General features: G+C 42.7%; 1 protein-coding gene across 2 annotated transcripts in view; it reads left to right on the top strand.

Moving 5' to 3' along the window:
- The first annotated feature begins 448 nt into the window (after nt 1-448).
- LOC140734659 (rho GTPase-activating protein 25-like) overlaps nt 449-20,782 on the top strand; it is a 101,358-nt gene continuing 81,024 nt past the window's right edge. For both annotated transcript variants that reach the window (XM_073058918.1, XM_073058925.1), the window contains exon 1: nt 449-610. In XM_073058918.1, the coding sequence (XP_072915019.1) occupies nt 547-610 (64 nt within the window). In that variant the 5' untranslated portion in view covers nt 449-546. The remainder of the gene's footprint in view (nt 611-20,782) is intronic.

A 20,782-nucleotide genomic window follows, 5' to 3' on the forward strand; every position in this document is an offset into this window, starting at 1 on the left:
CATCTAGGCTGGATGCTTTTCATGAGTTCACCCTCTTGAAATTAATTTGCTTTGATTAACCTTCAGTTTCATTTATGACTCCTTTCAGAAACTCAGTAGAAGTGAACTAAAAGAAAGAGGAAAGACACCCGAATGAGAAAAGTAACTGCTAGCAAAAGCTTGCACTTTACCTAATACTTAGATAACTCAGAATGTGAAACATACACCCACTTCCTTATATGGCAAAAAACTTCTTTCTTTGCAACTTTAGCAAGAAAGTTGCAAAGGGCACACCTGTCCCCATGAAACTGAGAACTGAAGACTGGGAGAAGCAAGTACAAACCGGCCCGATCATTTTGTTAAAAATTATGAACTGAAACACAGAGAGCACCATCCTTCCTTGTGCATACGCTGGGGTTGCGTCTGGTCACAGACGAGCTGTACGGAACAAGGATGTGGGTTGGCAGACATCTACATAAGCTGAAACGGGGACTTGCCCTCACAGAACAGAAGAGCGTGCATTTCGAAGACGAGATACCTCCTCCAGCCTTTCAGAAGAGGGAGACCATGTCACTCAAGCTACCTCGGAACGTTTGGGATTTCAACCTTAAAGCTGATTCTGCACGTATAGGTACAGAGAGTCAAAAGCCTAACCTACTAATCCACTCTTTCCTCCTGTCTGTCAGTTTACTTTATACCTTGACTGAGACTGCTTTGGAAGCTGACATGGAAATCCCCTCCCCTGTATGTTGCAATTCATGAGCGTATCTGGTTACATGAACTAGGTTCAATATTGAGATTACAGGGGAAAGGAGAGAAGTTACTAATCAGTAAAGGTTGATTCTATGGTTGAAAGTGGTGGGATTTAGTGGCAAATGGCATGTATCTAGATATTCCTGGGAAACTGTAGGTATAGGCTCATTGAGAGAGATTTGCTGGAGAGTTTGTAATCTTGCTGTGCATTTCAAAACCTAAGTGATGCGTAAAGCATTGCATTTTAGTGGGGGTTGATTGCACTTCTCTGATACACAGCGTTCTGTGGAGAGATGTATATGAAAATATATTTAATTTTTTTATTATATCATGGAGATCGCATTAGTATATGGCTAGACAGTTTGTGGGGAAATAAATCATGTTGCCACGACAGTTGGTGAGAGAGGAATCAGATCAGTGACCTACTTACTGTTTCTCAGAACGTGTGGCAGCTGCATTATGAAATGACTGCTGCAGTAAATTTTCACTCACTTGGATATTTATGTAGACAAGCTTTCAGCAAACCCATCCTTTGCAAGGATTTACTGAGCTTGATGGTGAAATATTTCTTACTGGTGGAACTATGGTACTTGCTTACCTGTCAATTTTAACCAAACAATAAAATGTTTCAGTATATCATACAAAATCCATTTCTCTTACCATTTATATACCCCCCCCCCATCCACTCCTCTTCATTTCACTCTACAATGTCTATGGTTCTTCAGCCAAAAGTCTCCCTGCTTATGTCTCCATTCTTAATTTTCCCTTCCTCCCTCTTAGTCTTCACAATATTTGTCAAATCAACACCCTGTGAAGAACTTCAGACCCCATCACTTAAACTCTCCCTTTGCTGTTTACTGCTCACCATTTTTCTGTTGACGTTTAGGCGTGTCCACATGAATGCTACACAAATTACGAAGCACAGCATTGTGGTTTGCACTAATGGCCTCCTTTTGTGCTGTGTCAATCGAAAATACTTCAGATTACTGGAGTCACAGTATGTCCTTGCTAACGATCAGTGCTAATCCTATTTACCGGCACTTGGTCCAACCCCTGTACGCTTTGCAATTTTGCGTGTTTGTCTAGATATTCCTTAAGTGTTGCAAGAGTCGCTGTTTCAAGCAGTGTATTGCAAACTCTATCCACCCTCTGCGTGAAATAAATTCTTCCCAAGGTGCTTCTAAACCTCTTACTTCAAACTCATGTCCTCTGCTTACAGGCACCTCTGCTATGGGGAAACATTTACTAACGTCTGCCTCTCAACTCCCCATATAATTTTGTACTTGCCTACTTACTGCCTTTTATGCCACTGGCATTTAGGGCAGCAATGAAAGTCCTCCATCTCTGGCAGTGTCCAGGACTTCCTTCATCAGGTCAGTGGACTCTTCTTGGTTTTCACTACTGTCAGTCATGCAAGTCCTGGGTGGAGACCCAGGAGTACCATCGCAATCAGATTTAGAGGGGTACTTCATTGCTGTTTCCATAACAATTTTGTTTTACCAGTTAGGGTTGTTAGGTCTGAGATGAACTCTTGAACCTGGAGGATAGTTGGATTGCTCTTAGTCTGGCCTCTACCCTTTGACCTTTTTTGTAAGGGTGATGCTACCAAGAGCCAAAGCACAAGGCCCTGACTCCAGCCAACGTAGCTCTCTGGGTCATTGAGGCATGCAAGTCTCCAAACCACGACAAGATTGTGGTCCTCTTGGAGGATAATTTTGTACACCTTTATCATAGTGTATAATAATGTAGAACAATCCACAGAATTCATAATTAGGGCTCAATTTAAATTCAAAAGGGCTTGTTGGCAGCAATTCAGTGCAAATCCCGGCACAATTCCACTTTAAAATATGTTTACCATTAGTGTATGGATCACTGTGGAGCAATACGTGCTTTCCCAGATTGAATAAGTGCCAGTGCGATGTGGTGATTAAGCAGCCACACATTGCAAAGCACCTTTCATAAATGTTAAAGTTTACTTCATCCGTGTTTCCAGTTTCTTTCTTATTTATCATAATGGGTTGTGTGCTTAATAAAAGACAAATCTGTGGGAAAATGGAAGGGCTACCGTCACTCTGGTCGTTAGGCTCAGCAGCAAAGGAACTTGAGTCATGTTTAAGTGGAAGAAAAACAGGCCAAGACTTGCTGTCACAACTCGGTAAGCTTGATGGACACGCATCACTGAAACTCATCAGCGTTTCCATACTCAACCAGTCCAGCATCCTCTCAGCTGGTCTCACAGCCCTGACTCTTGATGTCTCTCGAGGACAGATTTGATCAGGTTATTCCAGTCCGTTCAAAGCTGCTTTTCCCCTTCTCCCATTATGTCAAGCACTCACAAGTTTACTGATATCTGCTGGCTCATCCTCCCTAATAAATTCAGTCCAAAAACCTTGTATACATTCACTCTTACAATCTTACAATTCTTACAATCAAATCTCTTCACAACCTCACCCAAGCTTCTTCTCCGTGATCTGATCACTTATACGTTGTCACAGGTAAAGAAAAAGAGTGATCAGTATTATGGATAAGGGTATGCTTTGCAGTAATGAAACACAATGAGTTAAATGAGCAGAGTCAACCTTGGTGTTACTACTATTATTTAACCTTTATTTAATATCAATAGAGTCTACCATTTTTGTAGTTAGTACTGCCTCTGTGTGATGTGTACGATATACTTGTCAATATAATTTTGATAGAACCAAGATACAGATGTGTCCCAATACCCTAAAACATGACAAACATTGCTAAATATGGCTCTTCCTGTTCCAAGGCAACAAATACTTGAAAGGTGGTAGCGTCGAAATGCCTGCATTTTTGGAGACTGATGCACAATGAATTGAAATGATTCTTAGACCATATTTCAAAGTGCTTTATTGTCAGGAGTGCATTATTTTGAGTTGAAATGTGATTCTTCAATGAAAATATTGTACAATATACACCATGCCGGTCAATGGACGTATAGATGTGACTCATATCACTAAAATTCAGATGGTTTTCTAAGTGATTTTGTAACATTGCAGAGGAACGGTTGATTTGAGTCATGTTGTTTGCAGATCTTAGTGAACAGTGCAAATGTTGATTGGCTGATTCCTGTGACAGGATGTGGGTTCACGATAACACTACAAAGTAACTACAACAGCACAGTGAGAACAGTGTCCATTTTCCCTTGCTGCTCAGTCAGCCAGTGTGATTCTGTGGCCCTTTAGTGACTTCTCAACGTCTTTAAATAATTCTCCTTTACCCCGTCTTCATGGGCACTTTCCTACTATAAGTTGAATGAAAATCAAAAATCTCCAGAAGCTGGAAATCTGCAATGAAATTATAAAGTGCTGGGAACATGCTCTTTCTCTTTTCATACTTGCTGTCTTAACTGCAGAGTACTTTCAGCATTTTTAGTTATTAATTTGATTCAGCACGAGGAGCAGGATTCAGCACTGGGGCTTATAGCACATATATAGAACTTTATTAGTACATACAAATTAGTGGCAAGAACAGGGCACTTAGACCCTCAAACTTCTCTGATCTGACTGTGCCCTCTGCACTCGCAATGCCTCCAGTTACCCCTCTTCCCCTTTACGTACCTCTTAAACTGTTGAAAGACTCTGTTTCTACTGCCTTTTGAGGTAGAATTCCAAAGACTCACAGACCTCTGAGACAGAGAAAAAAAATCATCTATGTCTTAAATGGATGTTTCCATTCCTGATTCTTAAAATCACCCGGGTTAAGATTCCTCAAAAACAGGAAGCATCATCTCTGTATCCAACCTGTTAAGAGCCCTCATGATTTGATATTTCAATCAAGTTGCCTCTCACTCTTCTAAATCCATTAGATGCAACTGTCTATTATTGTTTATTACTGAGCTATTGTTTTTCTAATTACTTGCTGCACCTGCACACTAACCTTTTGCAAATTATGTGTTAGAATATTCAGATATCTTTGTGTTTTGTAGCTCAGATAGTGCTCAACATGTTAAACTTCATTTGACAGATCTACCACATGCCCAATCACTGAACCTATCTGTGTCTCTTTATATCTTCCTTATGCCACTACCTCATGGGAACTGGCTGCCAAATCAATACAGCTTACACAAAATTCTACCTCTGACAGTTAAGGAGATGCTTCTTTTCTTTTCATGGTGATCAGTCTGTGTCCAGGGGTTCATTACAGTGCAGTTCACACAGCAATTAAATAAAGAACTGAAAGCGGCGGAGTAACTCAATCTGTTGAAAACTTTTATCACAAGTGGAAAAGTTTGGAGTCAAATTTAAAAATGAGTGAATGCCTATAGGAATGGAGGGAACTGAGAGGTTGAGGACTAAAGAGAGGTAATATGACAGCAGGTCAATAATTCAAAAAACAAAAAACAAAAAAAGTGGAACTGTAAAGATGAATTCTTTTCTGATTTTGTTAAACTCCAGAAGGCTGTCTTATGTTAAGTTGGAAGATGAGGTGCTGTTGATTGAGCTTATTAGATCAAAGCAAGATTTGAGGTCAGCTAAGTTGCACCAGGAGTGAGGGGACAAATAAAGGTGATGATCCACCGGAAACGTGCAGACTGATGAAGATATTTTTATAAAGTGGTCACCAAATCTCAGTATGGAGAAGACTGCATGTCAACAGCAAATGTGGTATTCTGAATGAAAAGTGCAAGTAAATAAGTTTTCCACTTGGTTTGGGGCTCTGTATGGTGAGAAGAAGCAAAAGGGAATGTTGTGCTTTCTATTTCAATTTGTTTCCTTTTCCTTTTCTGTCTCTAAATGTCGTTTGTTTTAAGGTTATTATTACCTTTTTTTTGTGTTACCACTTCTGGTCTCCACCTATCACAATCAGTTTGCTTCTCACTTCTCTCCCTCTCTGCAATTGAAAACATGCTTGTTTTCTCACTTTTCCTGTTCTTTGACCAGGGAATGTTATATTGTTTCCTGCCCCACTAACGCTGCCTGACGTGCTAAGCATTTCCACCATTTCCTGTTTGGTTTTGGGTTGCTGACATTGGGAGTTGTTTGCCCTGTAGGGTGTACCTTTCTTGTGGTTGTACAGGAAGATGTCAAAAAACAATAAGCACAGTTATGTACGTAAGTTTGTTTTAAACAGAACTGACCATATAATTCCATGTGGTGAACTTATGAAGCAAATGCACTTATTTCATGCTGTGCATGGTGTTTCTTGAGAGCAAGTAACAAAACAATTAGAAGTTGCCTTGATAGGTCAGTTCATCCCAGATTGGTGAGACCTGCTGTATTTACCAACAAAGTCATGAAAGAACTTCTTTCTAGTGGCTGCTTTTATATTTTAGGGGTATCCAAAGATTAATAATTCAGCAAAAATGACACGTTAGAAGCTTCACTCTATTTAGTTCCACTAACATCAGTACAGTTGAGAGATATGGAGGTGCCAACCTGTATTGCCCTACAGTTGATATGGTAGTTACTCAAGATGAATCTGCACCTCAAAGACACAATGGTGTACATTCATGCATTAGCACATGGCTAAGGCCAACAAGCAAATATTCAAATATAAGTCCATGCGACACAAATGAATAGTACTTGCAAAAATAGACACAAAGATGGTATATATGGTATTCTAGGTCTACATGGAGAGGTAGTAAATTGGATTAGACATTGGCTCAATGGAAGAAGCCAGAGAGTGGTAGTGGAGGATTGCTACTCTGAGTGGAGGCCTGTGACTAGTGGTGTGCCACAGGGATCAGTGTTGGGTCCATTGTTATTTGTCATCTATATCAATGATCTGGATGATAATGTGGCAAATTGGATCAGCAAATTTGCTGATGATACAAAGATTGGAGGTGTAGTGGACAGTGAGGAAGGTTTTCAAAGCTTGCAGAGGGATTTGGACCAGTTGGAAAAATGGGCTGAAAAATGGCAGATGGACTTTAATGCGGACAAATGTGAGGTATTGCACTTCGGAAGATCGAACCAAGGTAGAACATACAAGGTAAATGGTAGGACACTGAGGAGTGCAGTAGAACAGAGGGATCTGGGAGTACAGATACATAATTCCCTAAAAGTGGCGTCACAAGTAGATAGGGTTGTAAAGAGAGCTTTTGGTACATTGGCCTTTATAAATCAAAGTATTGAGTATAAGAGTTGGAATGTAATGGTGAGGTTGCATTGGTGAGACAGAATTTGGAGTATTGTGTGCAGTTTTGTTCACCTAATTACAGGAAGGATATTAATAAGGTTGAAAGAGTGCAGAGAAGGTTTACAAGGATGTTGCCGGGACTTGAGAAACTGAGTTACAGAGAAAGGTTGAATAGGTTAGGACTTTATTCCCTGGAGCGTAGGAGAATGAAGGGTGATTTGATAGAGGTGTATAAAATTATGATGGGTATAGATAGAGTGAATGCAAGCAGGCTTTTTCCACTGAGGCCAGGAGAGAAAAAAACCAGAGGTCATGGGTTAAGGGTGAAGGGGGAAAAGTTTAAAGGGAACATTAGGGGGGTCTTCTTCACACAGAGAGTGGTGGGAGTGTGGAATAGCTGCCAGATGAAGTGGTGAATGCGGGCTCACTTTTGACATTTAAGGAAAACTTGGACAGGTATATGGATGAGAGGGGTTTGGAGGGATATGGCCCAGGTGCAGGTCAGTGGGACTAGGCAAAAAAATGGTTCAGCACAGCCAAGAAGGGCCAAAAGGCCTGTTTCTGGGCTGTAATGTTCTATGGTTGTATGATGGAGGCCATCCATTGGTTAGGATCAAGCATAGGTGTTGCATCCCAGCTACTAGATAGGCAAGCCAGGGTAGTACAATATGTACAGCAAGCTCTCCCTCTCTGTGTAGCTGATGAACCCAAAGGAATGACAGAGACTGGCATAATTTGACACCAGTAGCATCGTAGGTTGCCAGTCAAATTTGAACTCAACATAGGAATGCCTTAGGGACTCCAGCTCCAGATTTGATTCTTGGGGTTTACTCCTGAAGACCTCCTCACAAGTGGGTGTAGCCGCAAGGCAGTAGAGGTCTGAGACCAGAGTTTCCCTTCTCCTAGCTAAGCTGCCAACTGCTGCCTGATGAGCCCCATCTGCCGAAGAGACTGGTTTTAAGGTACCAATAACCTGCATTTGCCCCTTCTCCTCTCAGTAGAAGTACAGGAGTTGAACTTTGTTGTCAGAGACTATCTGAGTCGCAGACCATTGGAAGCGATTAATAGGTGGTGGGAGCTTATCCCCATTACCATCACGGGCTAGAACATCCTTAAGGAACAGAGATGCAAAGCTGACGCATACAAAAAAGAATAAATAGGAGCATGGGTACATGTAAATGCCAACACTCATACACACATAATTTTGCTAGGCACCTGCAGTGCCAGGAAACTTAAGAGGCTGCAATTGGAGTGCAATGTGTTTTGACAATACTGCCCTATGCATTGCTTGAACAATTATACATTTTATTTTAGGCTCCAACTTTCTTCCTGCTAAGACAAAAGGAAGGAAGTTAGTTCTTCCTTGTGCCTCTGGCATAGCACTTATGTCAACTTTTTGTTTTACCTCAGCAAAAATCCCCATGTTTGAGAACAGTTGTGTGGGGCGTTGACCACCAAGAACCTAATGTCAGCTAGAAGCAAATGAAAACCATCTTCATTTGTGGAAGTTAAGAGAAAGGCAAACTCAATTAAAGTGGCAAATTCTTGGATTTGAGAACGGTGGAAAAACTGCATCTAACATCCAGTTGAGTTGGGCAGCCACTGGAAGGAATTGCTATTTGAGAATTGGTGGAGGGGCTGGAAATGGAGCTGGTATCAAACAGCAGGTTAAGAAGCATTTGACTGGATCAGGCAGCAGTCTCACAGTGTGGTGTTGAAATAATACCAGGAACAAGTAAAGCCAAAACACAAGAGATTCTGCAAATGCTGCAAATCCAGAGCGACACACAACTTGCTGGAGGAACTTAGTAGGTCAGGCAGCATCTATGGAAGGAAATAAGCAGTAAACGTTTTGGGCCGTGACCCTCATCAGGACTGGAAAGGAAGGGGGAAGAAGCCAGAATAGGAAGATGAGGGAGAGGATGCGTATAGCGGGCAGGTGATAGGTGAAGCCAGGTGAGGAGGAAGGTGAGATGAAGTATGAAGCTGGCAGATGATAGGTGGAACAGCTAAAAGGCTGATGAAGGCATCTGATAGGAGAGGGGAGTGGACCATGGGAGAAAGGAAAGGAGGAGGGGTACCAGAGGACAGTGATGGGCAGGTGACGAGTGGAAGGGGTAAAAGGGGAGCTAGAATAAACAAGAGAGAAGGAGACGCAGGACGAAATTACTGGAAGTTAGAGAAATCAATGTTCATGTCATCACATTGGAGGCTACTCTGATGGGATATGAGGTGTTACTACTCCAACCTGAGAGTGACCTCATTGAGGCAGTAGAGGAGGCCCTGGATAGACATTAGAATGGAAATGGAAAGTCAAATTGAAATGGGTAGCCACCGGGAGATCCTGCCTTTTGCAGCAGACAGAGCGATGATACTCAGCAAAGCTGTACCCATATCTGTGTTAGTTCTTAATGAAGTAGAGGAGCACTGGATACAATAAATCCCAACCAACTCACAGATGTAGTGTCACCTCACCTGGCAGGACTATTTGGCTATGAATGATGGTGAAGGAGCAGGTGATGAGGCAGGTACAGCTCTTGCTCTGCTCGCTCTTAATTAGTGACAGACCGATTGATTTGAAGAGAGAGTGAGCTTTGCACAGGTCAGGGAGAAGTGCACAGATGCAGTAGGTTGTCATCGTGCAAGGGCATTGAGAAAGCTCTGAAATAAAAGAGAGACACTGTCTAGTGGAGCAGTCATCGGAGTAGTGTAAGTCAGAATAGTAACGTTTTGGGTGATCGGGGCTCAGCGAGGACAGGCCTAGGCAAGGTAGGTAACATCTATCCACCTCTAGCAAGAGTAGTGGGTATGACTGCGAGGCCAGTTTTCTGTTCTGGGTGTCAGGTGTGGGATGTCCAGAAGACTCCCAGCCTCCCCGATGGCCAAATCTGCGCCAGGTGTATGGAGCTGCAACTCCTTAGAGACCGAGTGAGGGAACTGGAGCTGCAGTTCGATGATCTTCGCCTTGTTAGGGAGAGTGAGGAGGTGCTAGGAGCTACAGGCAGGTAGTCACACCAGGGCCACAGAAGACAGATAAGTGGGTGACTGTCAGGGGAGAGAAGGGAGGGCATTGGATAGCGGAGAGCACCCCTGTGATCTTCCCTCTTGACAATAAGTACTCCATTTTGAGTGCAGTTGGCCTACCTGGGGGAAGCAACAGTGGCCATGCCTCTAGCACTGAGTCTGGCCCTGTGGCTCAGAAGGGTAGGGAAAGGAAGATGATAGCAGAGGTAATAGGGGACTCTACAGTTAGGGGTACAGATAGGTGATTCTATGGGCACAAAAAAGAAACAAGGATGGTAATTTGCCTCCCAGGTGCCAGAGTTCGGGATGTTTCTGAGCGCGTCCACAACATCCTGAAATGGGAGGGTGAGCAGCCAGAGGTCATGGTACATATCGGTACCAACAACATAGGTAGAAAAAGGGAGGAGGTCCTGAAAACAGAATACGGAGAGTTAGGAAGGAAGCTGAGAAGCAGGACCTTAAAGGTAGTAATCTCGGGATTGCTGCCTGTGCCACGCAACAGCGAGAATAGGAATAGAAAGAGGTGCAGGATAAATAAGTGGCTGAAGGATTGAGCAGGGGGCAGGGATTCAGATTTTTGAATCATTTGGACCTCTTCTGGGGCAGGTGCAACCTGTACAAAAAGGACGGGTTACACTTGAATCCAAGGGGGATCAAACCCTAGTGGGGAGGTTAGCTATTGTTATTAAACTAGATTTGCGGGAGTGGGGGGGAGGGAACTGAAGTGAAGAGGCAGAGGATGGGGAGGTTGGAGCACAAGTAGATACAGCTTGTAGGGAGTTAGTGAGAAAGGACAGGCAGATTTCAGAGCAAAACTGCACTCAGCCTGATGGTTTGAGTTGTCTCTATTTTAATGCAAGGAGTATCATAAACAAGATGAATGAACTTGGAACGGGGATCAATATATGGAACTGTGATGTTGTGATCATTACAAAGAATTGGATGTCTCAGGAGCAGGAATGGCTGCTCAGTGTGCCAGGTTTTAGATGTTTCAAAAGGAACAGACAGGAAGGCAAGATGTGGGGGCACGGCATTGCTAATCAGGGAGAGTGTCACAGCTGCAGAAAAGGAGGAAGCCATGGAGGGATGGTCTACTGAGTCAGTGTGGGTGGAAGACAGAAACAGGAAAGAGGCAATAACTCTACTGGGTGTTTTTTATAGACCCCCCCCCCCCCCCCAACAGTAACAGAGATATTGAGGAGCAGATAGGGAGGCAGATTCTGGAACGGTGCAATAATAATAGGGTTGTTGCGATGGGAGATTTTAACTTTCCTAGTATTGATTGGCATCTCCTTAGCGCAAGAGTTCAGATGGGGTGGAGTTTGTTAGGTGAGTTCAGGAAGGTTTCCTGACACAATATGTAGATAAGCCAACTAGAGGAGAGGTTGTACTTGATCTGGTATTGGGAAGTGAAGCTGGTCAGCTGTCAGATCTCTTGGTGGGAGAGCATTTTGGAGGTAGTGACTACAATTCTGATCTCCTTTACCATAGTGCCAGAGAGCGGCAGGAGCAGACAATTTGGGAAAACCTTTAATTGGGGTAGGGAAGAAATATGATGCTATTAGGCAGGAACTTGGGAGCAGATGTTCTCAGGGAAATGCACTGCAGAAATGTGGCAAATGTTCAGGGAACATTTGCATGGAGTTCTGCATAGGTATGTTCCAATGAGACAGGGAAAGGATGGTGAGGTTAAAGAACCATGGTGTACAAAGTATGCAGAACATCTAGTTAAGAAGAAAAGAAAAGCTTACGAAAGCCTCAAAAAACTAGATACGGTTAGAGCTCTAGAAAATTACAAGGTTGCTAGGAAGCAGCTTAAGAATGGAATTAGGAGAACCAGAAGGGGCTATGAGAAGGCCTTGGTGAGCAGGAGTAAGGAAAACCCCAAGGCATTCTACAAGTATGTGAAGAGCAAGAGGATGAGCCGTGTGAGAATAGGACTAATCAGGTGTGATAGTGGAAACATGCGCATGGAGTCAGAGGAGGTAGCAGAGGTACTTAATGAATACTTTGCTTCAGTATTGACCAGGGAAAAAGACCTTGGCAATTGTAGGGATGACTTACAGCAGACTGAAATGCTTCAAGCATATAGACATTAAGAAAGAGTATGTGCTGGAACTTTTGAAAAGTATTAAGATAGATAAGCCACCAGGACCGGATGAAATATACCCTAGGCTACTATGGGAAGTGAGGGAGGAGATTGCTGAGCCTCTTGCAATGATCTTTTCATCATCTATATGGATGGGAAATACTGGAGGATTGGAGGGTTGCAAATGTTGTTCCCGTGTTCAAGAAAGGGAGTAGAGATAACCTAAGAAATTATAAACCAGTGAGTCTGACTTCAGTGGTGGGCAAGTTGTTGGTGAAGATCCTGAAAGGCAGGATTTATGAGCATTTGGAGAGACATAATCTGATTAGGGATGGTCAGTATGGCTTTGTCAAGGGCAGGTTGTGCCTTACGAGCCTGATTGAATTCTCTGAGGAAGTAACAAAACACATTGATGAAGGTAGAGCAGTGGATGTAGTGGATATGAATATCAGTAAAACATTTGATAAGAGTCCCCATGCAAGGCTCCTTCAGAAATTAAGAAGGCATGGGATCCAAGGAGACCTTGCTTTGTGGATCCAGAATTGGCTTGCCCACAAAATACAAAGGGTGGTTGTAAATGGTTCATATTCTGCATTGAGGTCGATGACCAGTGGTGTGCCTCAGGGACCTATTCTGAACTCCTCCTCTTTGTGATTTTTATAAATGACCTGGATGAAGAAGTAGAAGGGTGGTTTGCTGATGACACAAAGGTTGGGGGTGTTGTGGGTAGTGTGGAGGGTTGTCAGAGGTTACAGTGGGACATCAATAGGATGCAGAACTGGGCTGAGGAGTGGCAGATGGACTTCAACCCAGATAAGTGTGAAGTGGTTCATTTTGGTAGGTCAATTTGAAGACAGAATATAATATTAATGGTAAGATTCTAGGCAGTATGGAGGATCTGAGAGATCTTGGGGTTCATGTCCATAGGACACTCAAAGTTGACAATGTTGTTAAGAAGGCATATGGTGTGTTAGCATTCATCAACCATAGGACTGAGTTCAAGAGCCATGAGGTAATGTTACAGCTATAAAAGACCTTGGTCAGACCCCTCTTGGGAGTACTGTGTTCACTTCTGGTCACCTCACCACAGGAAGGATGTGGATACTATAGAGAGAGTGCAGAGGAGGTTTACAAGGATGTTGCCTGGATTGGAGGGCATACATTATGAGAATAGGTTGAGTGAACTTGGCCTTTTCTCCTTGGAGTGTCAGAGGCTGACAGGTGACCTGATAGAGGTGTATAAGATGATGAGGGGCATTGATCGTGTGAACAGCCAGAGGCTTTTCCCCAGGGCTGAAATGGTTAACATGAGGGGGCATAGTTTTAAGGTGCTTGGAAATAGGTACCGAGGGGATGTCAGGGGTAGGTTTTTCACACAGAGACCAGTGGGTACATGGAATGCACTGCCAGCAGTGGTGTTTGAAGTGGGTATAATAAGGTCTTTTAAGAGCCTCTTTGATAGGTACATGGAGCTTAGAAAAATAGAGGGCTAGGTGCTAGGGAAATTGTGAGCAGTTTCTACAGAGGTTACATGGTTGGCACAACATTGTGGGCCGAAAGACCTGTAAAGTGCTGTAGATTTCTATGTTCTATTTTGGCAGGGATAAGTACCAGGAGGGATGAATGGACAAGGGAGTCACAAAGATAGTGATCCCTGTGGAACGTGGAGATTAGAGGGGGGGGGCGGGGGGGGAAGATGCGCTTAGTGAACAGGTCCGGTCATGTTGGAGATGGGAAGAACTGCAGAGAATGATGTGCTGGATGAGAAGGCTCGTGGATGGTCGATTAGGACAAAGGGAACACTATCCCTGTTATGACAATAGGAAGATGACAGCAAGTAAAGCCAAAGAGTAATACAAGTCAGGAAGCTTGGGAACCTCAGCAATCAGCTGGAATAACTGGGTGAACTATGATGTAAAGAGCCTATTGAATCTACAAGCGAGATAAATAGAGAACTGTGAAAAGAGGAAGAGAACAAATTTGTTCCCAAAAGAGGAAGTACCCATTTTCAAGAAACCAGAGACTTGGTGTATTTTGAGTTCTGAAGGAAGCTCATCTTTAAAAAAAGGTTCATAATGTGGCATTGGATAGTTATTTCTGTAAAGAATGCTAGGGGATAATATATACGTTAACTCCAGGCTGCTATGTTTTGTAAATTCAAAGCGTTAAAGTAACACAGAACTTGAAATGTGGGTCTAACTTTGTGTTTACTTTTAGCCGGGCACACACATATCCTGTGGCAGCATGATGATGTTTGCAATTCACATATTTATACCTATACAGTGCCTATAAAAAGTATTCACCCCCTTTGGAAGTTTTCATGTTTTATTGTTTCATCACAGTGGATTTAATTTGACTTTATTTTGACACTGATCAAAAGAAAAAGACTCTTTCATGTCAACATGAAAACAGATCTACAACATTAATTAATTACAAATATAAAACAAAGTAATTGATTGCATAAATATCCCCTCTGTATCTTGGAAGTAGGTACAGAGGAGATGTCAGGGGTAAGTTTTTTTACACAGAGAGTGGTGAGTGCATGGAATGGGCTGCTGGCAGTGGTGGTGGAGTTAGAAATGGTAGGGTCTTTTAAGAGACTCCTGGAAGGGTACATGGAGCTTAGAAAAATAGAGGGCAATGGGTAACCCTAGGTAGTTCTAAGGTAAGGATATGTTTGGCACAGCTTTGTGGGCCGAAGGGCCTGTATTGTGCTGTAGGTTTTCTATGTTTCTATAAGTATTCACCCCCCCCCACCCCTTTTAATGTGGCACATACCAAATCATCACTTCTGCAGCCAATTAGTTTTAGAAGTCACATAATTAATTAAATGGAAATCTGTTTTTGGCGATCTGTGTGCAGTCAAGGTGTTTCAGTTGATTGTAGTAAAAATACACCTGCATCTGGAAGGTCTAACTGCTGGTGAGTCAGTATGCTGGCAAAAATTACACCATGAAGACAAAAGAACACTCCAAGCAGCTCTGCGAAACAGTTATTGAAAAGCACAAGTCAGGAGATGGATACAAGAAAATTTCCAAGTCACTGAATATCCCTTGGAGTACAGTTACGTCAATCATGAAGAAATGGAAAGAATATGGCACAGTTGTAAATCTGCCTAGAGCAGGCCATCCTTAAAAACTGAGTGACCGTGCAAGTAGGGGACAAGCGAGGAAGGACACGAAGAGACCTATAATAACTCTGGAGGAGTTACAAGCTTCAGTGGCTGAAATGGGAGAGACTGCAAATACAACAACTGTTGCCCAGGTGCTTCACCAATTGCAGCTTTATGGGAGAGTGGCAAAGAGAAAGCCACTGTTGAAAACACTCTCATGAAATCTTGGCTAGAGTTTGCCAGAAGGCATGTAGGAGACTCTGAAGTCTGCTGGAAGAAGGTTCCAAAATTCCAAAATGAAACCAAAATTGAGATCTCTGGCCATCAAAAACTCAAACACCGCACATCATCAAAAGCACACCACCACTACATGAAGTATGGTGGTGGCTGTATCACACTGTGGGGATGCTTCACTGCAGCAGGCCCTGGAAGGCTTGTGAAGGTAGAGGGTAAAATGTATGCAGCAAAATACAGGGAAATCCTGGAGGAAAACCTGATGCAGTCTGCAAGAGAACTGCAACTTGGGCGAAGATATGTTTTCCAGCAAGACAATGACCCAAAGCATAAAGCCAAAGCTCACAGGAATAGACTAAAAACAGCAAAGTTTTTCTCCTGGAGTGGCCAAGTCAGAGTCCAGACCTCAATTCAATTGAGAATTTGTGGCTGGACTTGAAAAGGGCTGTTCACTCATGATCCCCATGCAATCTGATAGAGCTTGAACAGCTTTGTAAAGAATGAGACAAAATTGCAGTGTCCAGATGTGCAAAGCTGATAGAAGCCTATCCACACAGACTCAAGGCTGTAATTGCTGCCAAAGGAGCATTTACTGAATTGAAGAGGGTGAGTAATTTTGCAATCAATTACTTTGTGTTTTATATTTGTAATTAATTTACATCACTTTGTAGAGATCTGTTTTCACTTTGACATGAGAGTCCTTTTTCTGTTGATCAGAGTAAAAAAAAAGCCAAATTAAATCCACTGTGATAAAACAATAAAACATGATAACTTCCAAGAGGGGTGCATAATTTTTATAGGCTCTGTAACCCATAATGATTTATTTAAAGCAACAAGAATGCTTAGCCAAACAATATATATAAAAGATTACTCAAATATTACTGAGATATTAAATACACAACTCCTCCCAGCTTAGCTACAAACTGCAGCTCAATGTAGTATGCATCTCTACTACATATACACAGTATATTTTATAATACGACTATTATGTACAGACATCCAGAGCATAGTAAACTTTAAATTATCCTGTTTATCCTTAAAGATGTAATCACTGTGAAGGATTTCTTACTCTTGTGGAAAGATGTCTTTCCTGACAAGGAGGATCACTCTGCTTGGCTGATGAAACTGGTGACTGTGAGAACAATCTCAGGCTCTGAGGCCTTTTCCATGGTGGTTGTAGAAGTTAATTCTAACACTGCAAGAAGTGGTTCTGACAGCGGTTGCCACCCTTCTTCCTCTTCCTTTTACTTCTAGTTTGAGCATCTTGATCTTGGGAAGGTACATTTAGTTCAATGGAGTATTCTCTTATGAATCCTTCTTTTGCTCCCTTTATGGTCTGATCTTTCCTTTTGGTTTCCTCATCCACAGCATCATCAGATAAATCCTCTGATTTTGTATCTCTGTGATTCCTTTCTTTCTGGCCTTCCATTCTTGCAGCTGGGCTTTGGTCTTTGCATTTACTTTTACAAGCAACTTTTGTCTCCCACTTGAAATTCATACAATAACCTTAATGCATGGAAAGTAGATTCTGTTTCTTTATACTCACAATAGCCAAATGCTTTCAACTTTCCTGAAGTTCCTTGAACTCTTTTCCACCATAAAACCAAGCTACATTTCACGAGTAACTGCCTGATGGTCCTGAACACATACCTCTGCAACTGGATCCTAGACTTCCTGACAGGGAGCCCTCAGTCAGTCCAGATCAGAAGCAGCATCTCCAACACCATCACACTGAGCACGGGGGGGGGGGGGGGGGTGCACCCACAGGGCTGATCGCTCAGTCCACTGCTGTTCACCCTGCTGACCCACGACTGTGTTGCAACACATAGCTCGAACCACATCATCAAGTTCGCCGATGACACAACCGTGGTGGGTCTCATCAGCAAGAACGATGAGTCAGCTTACAGAGAGGAGGTGCAGCGGCTAACGGACTGGTGCAGAGCCAACAACCTGTCTCTGAATGTGAACAAAACAAAAGAGATGGTTGTTGACTTCAGGAGGGCATGGAGTGACCACTCCCCGCCGAACATTGACGGCTCCTCTGTTGAGATAATTAAGAGCACCAAATTTCTTGGTATTCACCTGGCAGAGAATCTCACCTGGTTCTTCAACACCAGCTCCATAGCAAAGAAAGCCCAGCAGCATCTCTACTTTCTGCGATGGCTGAGGAGAGTCCATCTCCCAACTCCCATCCTCATCACATTCTACAGGGGTTGTATTGAGAATATCCTGAGCAGCTGCATCACTGCCTGGTTCGGAAATTGCACCATCTCAGATTGCAAGACCCTGCAGTGGATAGTGAGGTCAGCTGAGAAGATCATCGGAGTCTCTCTTCCCGCCATTACGGACATTTGCACTACACGCTGCATCCGCAAAGCAAACAGCATTATGAAGGACCCCACGCACCCCTCATACAAACTCTTCTCCCTCCTGCCGTTTGGGAAAAGGCACCGAAGCATTCGGGCTCTCACAACCAGACTATGTAACAGTTTCTTCCCCCCAAGCTATCAGACTCCTCAATAACCAGAGCCTGGATTGACACCTTACTGGCCTATTGTCTTGTTTATTATTTATTGTAATGCCTGCACTGTTTTGTGCACTTTTTGCAGTCCTGGGTAGGTCTGTAGTCTAGTGTAGTTCTTTTTTCTGTGTTGTTTTTACGTAGTTCAGTCTAGTTTTTGTACTGTGTCATGTAACACCATGGTCCTGAAAAACATTGTCTCCTTTTTACTGTGTACTGTACCAACAGTTATGGTCGAAATGACAATAAAAGGTGACTTGACTTGAAGATACTTTCTCAGATATGTTGCCTACGAAAACTGTTGTAGTCGGACCACTGCTTTCATCACTTTCACGCTTCCTCTGAACAGCATGGTTCTTCATTGCTCCAATGTGCTTTCCAGCCAGAGGCAAAGATGTTTTCACCAATGCCTGTTTGTCCTCTGTCGGGCAATGGTTCATGGTGTTCTGCATGGGGACAGTTGTAGCAGCATTGAATACCTTTCTTAATTTACTTTCAGTTGGGTTCATTGCAGGGAACGTGGCATGCAAGTGGTGAATGGATCTCCAATCAAGTTGTAGTTGCCTCAGCCACTCACATCCCCACAATGCTGGTCCTCCTCTTTTTACCACATACAAGCTCAACGTGGCTTGTTGGTTGTTGTATTTCATTGTCATGAATGTCATTCCCACAGGAGTTATCTTTTCTCCTGTAAAAGTTTTTAGTTGGATATCTTCAGGCTTCCGTTTAAAATCTTTGAAATGCCACTCAAGCTCATTTTGTGGTATGTCTGAAACAGCTGAACCAGTGTCCAATTCCATTTTAATTAATCTGTCGTTCACTTTTGAGATAAATCATATTGTTGGTCTATTGTTAGCTTTCACATAGTAAATCTTAAGGCTGCCCAATCCTGTGTTACTCTCACTGTTATCAGATTTTTCATCAACACCATGCAGACCAGTGCTCTTTCTGAAATTGCAAATTGACTTTTCAGCCTTTTCTCTTCCCTGAGCTGTCTGTTTATTTTCGACTGCCCGACGTGTTCTTTGTATGTATCCTACTTTGTTACATTTTCTGCACACTTTGTTACATTTAAGCCTGCATTTGGTTGGTGTATGTGAGCCCCAGCCACAGTGGTTAACACAATTTATTATGCCAGACTGGTTTCTGTTTAGACACTGCAGTTTTGTTCACAGTCACTTTTATTTCTGACCAGCAGCTCAGTTGTAGCTCTGTCTGCAGTTTCTATTAGAACAGCAATTTTAACTGTTCCTTTGAATATAAGTTGTGCTTCAGTTAGGGGCCATTTTAGAATGCTTTCCTGTAAGATTGCACAAACTAAACAATGTCTTAGTGTACCATTAAGCCCATTACTGAACTGACAATGCTCAGATGATCTCTTCAATTCAGCCACGTGCACTGAAATGGATTCCCTTTCTTTTTGATTCCGTTTATGAAACCCAAAGCACTCTGCAACCAAAAATGGCTTTGGTTCTAGATGTTCCTGCATTACTTTGATAATATCGACAAAGTTCATTTCTGCTGATTTAGCTGGAGCAGTCAAACTTAGAAATTAACTGTATACCTTTAAACCCAATGCATTCAGCAAAATTTGGTACTTGCTTTTCATTTGCTTCAAAATACTGTTCCAATATGTCAGTACATATGAGCCAATTACCTGTTGTGTAATCAAACGTGTCAATCTTACCGATGTAGCCAGCCAGTTCTACTCTTTATTTATAATTATTGATGATTATCACCCAGAACTCACTCTTCATGAGCACTGAATTCTTCTGCTTATACCTTTTTTTTTAACTCGATGTCTCTGCATGTGCTGTGTTGCATTTTTTACTCAACAATTTTTTTTTAAAGTTTTGAACCTCTGCATTTTAACAGGTTGGTAACCATCTTGGGTACATTTTAAAAATACCTCATTGCCAATGTTACGTTTTGTAACTTCAAAACATTAAACTAATCCAGAGGAAGACACAGAAGTCTGAAATGTGGGTCTAACTTTATGTTTTCTTCAAGTGAGGAGTGCACATATCACATGGTATCACGATGATGTATGCAATTCACGTATTTACACGTATAACCCGAAATGAATTACTTAAAGGAACAAAAATGCTTAAACATAAATACATTCATACAAGAATACTCAATCATTATTGAAATGTTAAATACACAACACAGGCCATTCAAGTCCTTCGAGCCACACCACCCCAGCAATTCCCCCAGTTTAATCCTAACCTAATCACGGGACAAGCATCACACACAAGTGCTGGAGGGACTCAGCAGGCCAGGCAGCATCTGTGGAAAAGAGCACGACTGACATTTCGGGCTGAGACCCTTCAGCAGGACTAGAGAAAAAGAGATGAGGAGTCAGGGTTAGAGGGTGGGGTTGATGGGGAGGGAGAAACACAAGGTGATAGGTGAAACCGGGAGGTAGAGGAGGGGGGAAGTTGATTGGTGAAAGAGAAGAAGATTCCACCTTCTCCGGCCTTCTCTTTACATGGCCGGAGAAGGTGGAATCCAATGGAGGCTAGAAAGCCATGGAAGAAGGAATAAGAGGGAGGAGCACCAGAGGGAGACGATGGGCTGGCAGGGAGATAAGGTGAGAGAGGGAAAAGGAGAAGGGGGTCATTACCAGAAGTTCGAGAAATCTACATACATGCCATCGGGTTGAAGGCCACCCAATGTGTTGCTCACTCAGGTTGGAGAAGCACCACCTTATATTCCATCTGGGTAGCCTCCAACCTGATGACATGAACATTGATTTTTCAAACTTCCAGTAATGTTCACCCCCCACTTCTCTATTTCCCATCCCCTTTTCCCTCTCTCTCCTAATCTCCCTGCCTTCCCATCATCTCCCTCTTTTTCTTTTTTCCATTGTCTTCAGTCCTCTTCTATTAGATTTCCCCTTCTCAGCCCTCTATCTCTTCCACCAATCAACTTCCCAGCTCTTTATCTCACCCCACCCCACCTCCTG

Source organism: Hemitrygon akajei, chromosome 1 (assembly GCF_048418815.1).
Source record: "Hemitrygon akajei chromosome 1, sHemAka1.3, whole genome shotgun sequence".
Classification (NCBI taxonomy): domain Eukaryota; kingdom Metazoa; phylum Chordata; class Chondrichthyes; order Myliobatiformes; family Dasyatidae; genus Hemitrygon; species Hemitrygon akajei.